The sequence below is a fragment of the Gorilla gorilla genome, chromosome 11 (genome assembly GCF_029281585.2).
Source record: "Gorilla gorilla gorilla isolate KB3781 chromosome 11, NHGRI_mGorGor1-v2.1_pri, whole genome shotgun sequence".
NCBI lineage: Eukaryota > Metazoa > Chordata > Mammalia > Primates > Hominidae > Gorilla > Gorilla gorilla.
Genome location: NC_073235.2, coordinates 125,387,152 through 125,397,363, shown reverse-complemented (window position 1 = coordinate 125,397,363; position 10,212 = coordinate 125,387,152). Strand labels below are relative to the sequence as shown.

The 10,212-nt window shown below is 41.6% G+C and overlaps 1 protein-coding gene across 1 annotated transcript in view; it reads right to left on the bottom strand.

Moving 5' to 3' along the window:
- Positions 1-5,848: 5,848 nt before the first annotated feature.
- Positions 5,849-10,212, bottom strand: part of MOGAT1 (monoacylglycerol O-acyltransferase 1) — a 37,306-nt gene continuing 32,942 nt past the window's right edge. The window contains exon 6 of the mRNA XM_004033274.4: positions 5,849-6,043. Coding sequence (XP_004033322.3) covers positions 5,889-6,043 — 155 coding nt within the window. The 3' untranslated portion in view covers positions 5,849-5,888. The remainder of the gene's footprint in view (positions 6,044-10,212) is intronic.

Genomic DNA, 10,212 nt, shown 5'->3' with positions numbered 1-10,212 from the left:
CATCCTCAAGTCTAAATTAATTCAGCCTCGCCAAAGTGTGGGAGATGAAAAATATTCTATCCAGGTTGAAAGCCACACTCATACATTATCACTCAGGCATAAAAACACATTTATTGGTCAAAACTTTTACAAATGGAAAGCTTTTAAAAAACATAACACAACGAATCCCATATAGAAAATATACAAATTTCACAGTCTCCTATAAAGATTTTAACAAGTAATAAACTGTTATTCCATAGTTTTGAATGATAGGAGGAAACTTCTGAGATAAATTCCACCTATTTTTATTTAGGGAATTAAATTATTTCTCAGAAACACATAACTAAATATTATTGTGATCCTGGAGAAATTCCAGTAGCAATTTGTTTCATATATATATATTTATATAATTTGTTTTATATATATATAAAACGTGTGCATGTGTGTGCGTGTATGTGTATATGCACATATGCACACATACATACACCAAGAAAGTGAGATAATCATTTCAGCTCACTGCATTTCTTGGAGGAACAGAAATAAGTGAGAAAGGCGGAGGAAAAGGCAGAGTTATCAGGTAAACCTACACCTCCAATTAGATGTTATTGCCTTGACAGATAAAAGGCCAGGCAGAGACCATAAGATACAGGCAGAAATGACCTGGAGGATCATTCACTCCCAACTCTATTTACCTAGGAAAGAACAGAGTCCAGGTCACCTAGCCAATTACTAGAAGATCAGAGGCTGAAGGACTATCTAAAACGGAAGACTGGAGAGTAGAAAAATGTGGCAACCAGGTTCTCGTTCTCTGATTGTCCCCACATCACTGCAAACCCACATCGCAGGGTCTGGAATCCAACCAGAAAGATCTAAGGCTACAAGTTGGTCTGGAAATGGAGTAGGAGAGATTTAAGCAGGCTTGGGGAATGCCAGCAACATCAGGTTCATGTCTGTTCTCAAGAGAGCCTAAGATGATTCTTAACCAGAATCTAAGAGCTATTAAAAAAAAAAAAAAAAAGCAGCTGTGATAACTCAGATGAATGAGGCTGGAGCCAGAATTGAGTCTGGGCTTAGTACCATCAATGAGGTGACAGAAGCTCGGCCTCCACCTCTGTCTGAGTAATAGGATTGCTCTGGCCTGCACTAATGATCACAACACGACTGATGGAAGCTTTTTTTCTGGGTCTGTCAGTCGTCATGGGCATATGACACCTTGCCTTATTCACTGCTCCAATACACAAGGCTCTCGAGGCTAAACTTGTTGTTGAAAACTTGGACTTTTCCCAAGACACAGCACCAAAATAGCTCTTACAAAAGGGAAAAATCAACAATATGGTGTACCGGCCCCCAAAAAGAAAAATGTTCTCAATGCCAATAAGACAGCTTGATTCTGCTCTGTTTAATCCCTTGCTTCAAGTGGATTTTTAATTACACTCTACTTTTTTTTTCACACTTCTGTTTTATAGGAGGATTTTTAGGTTTATTAATCAGCAATCATGGACTAGGAGTACCTCCTGCTCAATCTGGGGACGAGTAATAGGAACATGAAGTCACTTTAAATCTGCATGAAACTTCACTGGGGTTCAACTGCTTCATCGGCAGAAGGAATAATTAGACAGATGATGAAGTCCCTTCTAGTGCTAAAACTTGGCTTCTTTGACACAATCCACCAGATTTCCAGGTTAGTGCCACAAACGTTCCCCAAGAGACTACTAGAGACCTCCTCTGTCGGGGTCAGGATTAAAATGAAAACAAGACACAGATTCTGCTACTGAAGAACTCATTATCCTATGGGTTAACGTGGATTGAGATCAACTTTCTCCTTTTGATATAAGATAGTAAGGCACTAAGCTGGAGGTGTTTGGGAAGGATTGACTATAACAATAAAAATATAAGGTACTAGAGAAATCTCTTTGTTTTAAATATAAATAACTGCTTCTGTGTTTGCAATCCTAGAGAAACAGAACAACTGGGTGGTTATTTTAGAAGTCGCCCTGTTTTTCTCCCTTACAAAGATATACAAATTCTACTTGAAGTAACTCCTCCAGCCCTACAAATAGACATTTGGCTACTTAGGTTAAAAAACACAAATATGAGAACTAGCCATCTTGGGCTATTGACAAAGCAACCAATCAACAAATCTTGCCAATGGTGTCTCTTGTCAGAGGAAAAGAATATGAGCTAATGCACCCCAAAACTGTTTTCATATTTATCACAAATTTTAGTAGCCTGCATCAGTGAGGTAGTTTGAAAGAGACGTAAAGTTACAGATGTGTGGACATGATAACCAGATTCCACCTCCATGTTTCCCATGATAGAAACATACATTCTACAGAAAGCAGGGATGTCACTTTTAATCCTATGCATACAATAAAGGTTCACCCATCATCCCTAACATATACACATTTTGATGTTTTCATAGTAGTTGCAAGGGATTTGCAGCAAAACATCTAGCATCACTTACTGTTCCCCTTTGAAAAGATCAAACTGGGCTGGCCTTCATAAGCACTGAAGCTGCAACCTTCATCGTGAGCATAATAGACTTAGCTGGTCATCAACAATTTCATATGCTTCTAGCTGCAAGACAAAAGCAATGACTCAGGCTGCACCCAGGGTGCAATGGAAACACAGGGAAAAATGTCCAAATCAAACAGCATACATGCACATTTTCCCAAGGAAATGTTTCTCTTACAGTGTTCTACGGTTATTTGCATTATCATTGTTTTGCTTTGCTGTTTAAAAAAAAAAGTTTTTGTTTTTTTTGAGATGGAGTTTCACTCTTGTCACCCAGGCTGGAGTGCAGTGGCGCAATCTCACCTCACTGCAACCTCTGCCTCCTGGGTTCAAGCGATTCTCCTGCCTCAGCCTTCTGAGTAGCTGGGATTACAGGCACACACCACCATGCCTGGCTAATTTTTGTATTTTCAGTAGTGACGGGGTTTCACCATGTTGAAACCCCGCCAGGCTGGTATCGAACTCCTGACCTCAGGTGATCTACCCACCTCGGCCTCCCAAAGTGCCGGGATTGTAGGCATAAGCCACCGCACCCGGCCACTGTTTAAAATTTATGTGCAATTACCTAGTTGATGGGAACCTTTACAATGGAAGATATCTCCATCAAGCCATACTAGTGAATATGGCCAACATTTGTCTGGTAGCAAAAATTCATATGAAAAAAATCATTAGCGATCTACAGGACTATATGAAACTTACAGGTATACTTTGAATACATAAAAAGACTTCTGGCATGGCCAAATTAAGACCTCTAGAGATTGTAATACGGGAAGAGATAACCCATCCTACATACCCTCTGCCATGTGTACTGAAAAATAACATTTTATGTATGCCAAAATTAAAGTTGCTTATGTCTAGACTTTTTAATGGCAAAATTCTAGATAATTTCATGCGAGCAAACTTTTTTCACTTTTTAATGCCTCCAATTTACAAGCATGGGCTTTAACTGCCTGCTGGATAACCCAGAGAATGTTGGGTGGTCAGCTTCGCCTCCTCACTACTAGGTGTGAGATTAAAACGCATACCTCTGTGAAATTGCAAATGATGACGTGGCATGGGCTTTTAATAAACCTCTCCAAGGGGATACAACTCATGGGTTTTAAAAAATAAGTTAAAGGTCCTGCTTTGACCAAAATTGAAGTAATTTCAAGCCCACAGGTCAGTGGACCCCTGGATTCCTCAACTAGGGTGAAGCCAAAGGGATTCTGGCCCAAAAAACTTCATGTAGAGCAATTGAGAAGTTTCAGGCTTTTTGTAGGTGACATGCTCTCCTTCTTAAGGCATTACCCAGCATGACTGTATTTTGCTGTGACTAAACCCCAATCCAGCCTCTAGCCCAGAGCTGAATATTTAAAAATTGGAAGCCTGAAGACATATTACCAATAAGTTGGGAGGCAGCTCCCTGAAGTTGCCTACGAACACCTAGAGAAGAGGAAGCACAAAAGCAAACATCTAGCAGTGGACATGGGTTGGAAACGAGACATTCTTCTTGTCGAATGACTAGTTACTTAACACTTAGTGACTAATTATCAGAAACCTCTTTCTGACTTGCTCCCTGTGAATTGGCTTACGGTATTGTTGATTACCAGTTCAGAGCAATCAGACACAGCAAATATTCTCCTTCTGCAACTGGGTCTTACCTTAAAACAGATCTCATCCTATGGTACAGCTTTAAAAATTCTCTGCTTAATGGAAAAGTTTGTTTGCATGTTCAGCTATAAATGCATTCATCAAACAAGTACTTATTTTGTGCCTACTAAGCGCCATAAGCTGACCTGGGCACTGAGGGGGTGTCAGTAAACAGGAAGGACAAGGTCCCTGCTCATGCTGGGTCAGAGAAGAGTCCTAAGCCCGGCGAACTGTGAACTGGACGTATCTCACAAGGGAGGACACTTTCTTTCTTTCTTTCTTTTTTCTTTTCTTGAGATGGATTCTCACCCTGTCGCCCAGGCTGGAGTGTAGTGGTGCAATATCCGCTCACCGCAACCTCCGCCTCCCAGGTTTAAGCAATTCTCCTGTCTCGGCCTCCCGAGTAGCTGGGACTACAGGTGCCTGCCACCACACCTGGCTAATTTTTGTATTTTTAGTAGAGATGGGGTTTCACCATGTTGGTCAGGCTGGTCTCGAACTCCTGACCTCAGGTGATCCACCCGCCTCAGCCTCCCAAAGTGCTGAGATTACAGGCATCAGCCACCACGCCCAGCCGGCACTTTCTTTTAGAGATTATTTTATAATGAAAAGGCCATTCAGGAAGCAAATTAAAACCATTTCTCTTAGCATGAAAACTTTTTGGAATTTCCTGGTATGGAATTTCCAGAATTTCTAGTCCTGAATCATGTGCAAAAGCCTATCTTCCAAATAGATTTCCCTCTCTACAGCAAAGGAGCATGATTCTAAGCATGAATAGAAATGAGGAGCCATTCTCCTGTCCACATGAGTTTTCGTATGACAGATTCAACCCATTTTGAAAATGGCAAAAAATCCTGCACTTTTGTTTAAAAATTTGTTGTTGATATGACCAAAGGCTCAAACTATCTAAGTATTAAAAGTATCTTTATTCACTAACAAATGTCCTGTTCAAGCAGAAAAAAATATTTCCTCTAGCTGTATATGGCAAACTATTTTACACAGTGTCTCCCAAATGGGCTGGCTGTGCTGAACAACAGTTGTCACACTTTGTGAAAACACCACCTTAAGTTATTGTGATGTTTAGTAAGAGGGTCTAATTATTATTATTATTATTTTTGTTTTTTTTTGAGACAGAGTCTCACTCTGTCTCCCAGGTTGGAGTGCAATGGTGCGATCTCGGCTCATCGCAACCTCCACCTCCCAGGTTCAAGTGATTCTCCTTCCTCAGCCTCCCTTGTAGCCGGGATTACAGGTGCCCATCACAATGCCCAGCTAATTTTTGTATTTTTAGTAGAGACGGGGTTTCACCATGTTGGCCAGGCTGGTCTCAAACTCCTGACCTCAAGTGATCTACCTGTCTCGGCCTCCCAAAATACTGGGATTACAGGCGTGAGCCACTGTGCCCGGCCGGGTGTAATTACTTTTTGAAGCTTTCTTTTGTTTTTCAGAGCACGTGAATAATTCTAAACTTGTTCATAACCTGTAAAATGATTTTGCCTTCATAAGCAAGGAAAATTATTAGATGTCTTATAGTCATCTCCAACCTTATCCTACAGTCATCTGTGTTTTTATTTACCACAGATACACCAACATTCATCGCCATAAATAATACTTTTCTGTTGCAAATTTGATGCCACAGGCAAAAGAAAAAAAATAAACGTCTTTAAAATATTTATTCTCACAATAGGATGGTCTCTTATCCTTCTTTATGCCTTATTACAGCCAAGTCATTTATTTTTATTTTTTAATTTTTTTTTATAGTCAAGTCATTTTAAAACAAGAGTCTCGTGCTCTGGAACGCCATACTTTCCTTTGCGCTCCTCAAACAATTTCCTAAGTTTCTCCATATAGGTCTGATGTAACTCCTCAATCTGCTCCTGGGTCGGGTTCAGAGTCTGACGAACAGGGATCGGGCGGCCAACTGCAAAAACAGGGAATACATCATACGTGAGGAACTAAAACCACTCCACCACAGACCGCCGCCCCTAATGCACAGCTGTGAACACAACTGCCAATCAGAATCCCTCCAGCCTGCTCACTCCAATCCTTGTTTCATTTCACTGGCTGCCTGCAGTGGTCACACCACTCCATCTGATAACAAATAAAGAACTTTCCTCCTCAGCAGACACTGGATTGTCGGGACCCTGGTGGTTTTGACTTTGAGTCAAATGAGCTACTGTGCTGACTGCAGCTGGGAGGTGAGTGGACATAGCTGTGCGTCCACGTCACCAGCTTCCTCTCTCTGGAACAGTTGACAGCCAGACCACAGTGCCCTGATTATTACTGACTGTGAATCCTCACGTCACGTGGCAGTCCTCTAGTCTGACTCTTTTTTTTGAGACAGAGTCTTACTCTGTCACCCAGGCTGGAGTGCAGTGGCACAGTCTCAGCTCACTGCGAACTCCGCCTCCCGAGTTCAAGCGATTCTCTTGCCTTAACCTCCCACTGAGTAGCTGGGATTAAAGGCTCCCACCACCATGCCCGGCTAATTTTTTTTTTGTATTTTCAGTAGAGACGAGGTTTTGCCATGTTGGCCAGGCTTGTCTTGAACTCCTGACCTCAAGCTGGAATTACAAGGGTGAGCGACTGGCCAGGCCCAGTCTGCCTCTTTTGAGTGTCTTTCTAAACAATTAAAATATACATATCTTCACAGCTAAGTATCTGTATTAGAGAAATACACAAAAATGACGTGGATTCCATTGTTTGTAATAGCGGGTAACTGAAAAACAGCTAACGTCTCAATAGAAAAACTGTTAAATAAACCATGTAATAGTCATTCAATAGAATCCTAGGCCGAAATTTTTAAACAATGAAATAATATAAATATGTGTACATATACACACACAAATACACACAGATGTCTAAAATGTATTAAGTGGAAAAATAATTTGTAAAATAATACAGTATGATCCATTTTTGGAAAAAATGTTTATATTCCTAGAAGTATTATACGTTTTTAGTGCATGGAAAAAAGTCCGGAAAGAGAGAGAAACATAAAAGTTCCTTTTTGGTAAGGAAGTAGGGATGGGGAAATTTCACTCTAACTGTATTATATAAATTTTCTACAAATGAGAATGCATTTGTGCTTTTCCAAATACACTAATTAAAAACAAATCTGGCAACCTCTATACATATTTTAAAAGGTGTTTATATAACATCTCACTTGTCTCTGATTTTTAGAAAATACAAAAATTCCCATGGCTTTGGCTCTTGCACTCGCTGCGCCATCTGCTGGTCGGATGCTGCTACTGATGCCAAGGGTTGAAAATGTACAGGATGGCCGGGCGCAGTGTCTCACGCCTGTAATCCCAACACTTTGGGAGGCTGAGGCGGGTGGATCACCTGAGGTCAGGAGTTCGACACTAGCCTGACCAGCATGGCGAAACACCGTCTCTACTAAAAATACAAAAATTAGCCGGACGTGGTGGCGGGCACCTGTAATCCCAGCTACCCGGGAGGCTGAGGCAGGACAACCTCTAGAACCCAGGAGGCAGAGGTTGCAGTAAGACCGGATTGCGCCACTGCACTTTAGCCTGGGGGACAGAGCAAGACTCCGTCTCAAAACAAACAAACAAGCAAACAAACAAACAACAACAACAAAAAAAATGTACAGGAAGTTCAATGAGGCAGCAAACTGCTGCCTCTGACCTCATTAGCTTGGGCATGAGGTCAGGTGGGCTCTAGGTAATGAATGGGACCCACAGTAGAGCGACCTTTGTCCTATCCTGAGTCACCCCATGTCACATACGAGGTTCTGATTCATGTCAGTAAGAGTAGGTGGTTAGCTAAGCAAAATATGAACAAATGTTAAGTCACAGAGAAGGAAGTGATAAATGACATCAGTATGGGAGCTGAGGGGGCACAGAGGACACACACACATACACACATCCTTACTGCAATATTAATATTCTCAAATTGCTAAGAATTTAACCACACATAGCCTTGAAAAGCTCATGTGGTTTTCTTTGATAGCTTGGATGTCACATTTATACATAGTAGACATAAGTCCTGTTTAACTCAACACAAAGAACTGGAAACAACCATCTCACTGTCAATTGTGGCTGGAAATATGGACTAGCAGAGGCCAATGTAGTGATGAGGTGGAAATGGGAGCGGGAGTTGCACAAAAAGCACAAGGCTGGGCTGGGTCTAGTCCCAGCTCACCAGTAAGTGCCCTGAGCAGGTGACTTTCTCTCTGGCCTTAATTTCCTTTCCCTTTCCCTTTCCCTTTCCCTTTCCCTTTCCCTTTCCCCTTCCCTTCCTTCCCTCCCTTCCCTCCCTTCCCTCCCTCTTTCTCTTTTCTTTTCTTTTCTTTTCTTTCTTTCTCTTTCTTTCTTTTTTCTTTCTTTCTCCTTCCTTCCTTCCTCCCTCCTTTCCTTCCTTCCTTCCCTCCTTCTCTCTCTCTCTCTTTCTTTTTCTTTCCCCTCCCTCCCTTCCTTCCTTCCTTCCTTCCTTCCTTGTTTTTCTTTCTGTCTCTCTTTCTTTCTGAAACGGAGTCTTGCTCTGTCAACCATGCTAGACTGTAATGGTGTGATCTCATCTCACTGCAGCCTCCGCCTCCTAGATTCAAGCAATTCTCGTGCCTCAGCCTCCCAAGTAGCTGAGATTACAGGTATGTGCCACCACACCCAGCCAACTTTTTTGTATTTTTAGTAGAGACAGGGTTCACTATGTTGGCCTTGCTGGCTTCAAACTTCTGGCTTCAAGTGATCTACCAGCCTCAGCCTCTCAAAGTGCTAGGTCGGCATGAGCCACCACAGTCAGCCTCTCTGGCCTTAATTTTCACATGCATAGGATAAAAGAATTCCAAGATCTTGAAGCATTCTTCCAGCACTGAGCTTTTTTGTTGTTTGAGGAAGATATGGAGAAATCTACATGTAAATCTACTAGCAAATTTGTGGCTTTGTTAAAATAGCTTCTGTTTTCTTAGTGAAATTATTCCAGTGAGAGAGGTCAATGTAACTATTCAGGGTAGGGGTAAGGGACCAGTAAAAAGACTCAGTGGTCTAAGAAGATGAAGTGTGTTCTTCTCTGCTTACTTTAGCTAGTACTCGTACATTCTGAATTAGTGAGTCTTCTTTCCTCTGAGCTATCCTACAGCTAATTTCAATCCTGTTCTTTTCTCATTAATTGTTTTACTACATTTCAGATGGTTCTTCCAGAGAGCTTAAGCATGCTCACATATGGAATGAATTTTTTTTTTTTTTTTTTTTTTTAGACAGAGTTTTGCTCTTTCTCCCAGGCTGGAGTGAAGTGGCACGATCTCAGCTCACTGCAACCTCTGCCCCCCAGGTTCAAGCAATTCTCCTGCCTCAGCCTCCCAAGTAGTTGGAATTACAGGCACGCACCACCATGCCAGGGTAATTTTTGTGTTTTTAGTAGAGACAGAGTTTCGCCATGTTGGTCATGCTGGTCTCAAACTCCTGACCTTGGGTTATCCACCTGCCTCGGCCTCCCAAAGTGCTGGGATTATAGGCGTGAGCCACCACGCCTAGCCTAGAGTGAATTTATAATCATAAGACTTATCCCTTTAAACTGTGAGATAGACATAATCTTCTTGTCTTTGCCTTAGTTGTAGGAAAAGTGAGGAGCTGAAAGTTCCTAAACTACACTCAAAAAAGCCCAGGAAATTAATACGACTTAAACCCAGCATTCCTGCCCCTGCTTCTTAAACTAACCCCAAACCGGATTAGAGAGTAAGAAATCTTTCTCAATTGCATTTTAGGGATGAAGCCAGAAGCAACAGAACACAGATCATAATCATACCTTTACTAAATAATTCAAAAAAGCCCATCTCAGGGAAATGAGGTTGAAAGCTACCAGCCTATTAGCAGTGGAAAACAACCTGCTATTGTGAGTTCAGTTCCAATATAGCTGCCCTGAAGCTAACTTGTGCCTATATTGGAAATAAAGCTATTATTTATCGAGGGTCTACTAGATGTTATTAAGTCAAATCCCCGGAAAAACCTAGCAAGACAGCCATTATTGTCCCTGTTTTACAAATGAGAACAATGGGCACAAGAAGGCTAATTAATTAGCCAGCCCATGGAAAAACACCACAAACCCAAATGATGGTGTCAGAAATATAAA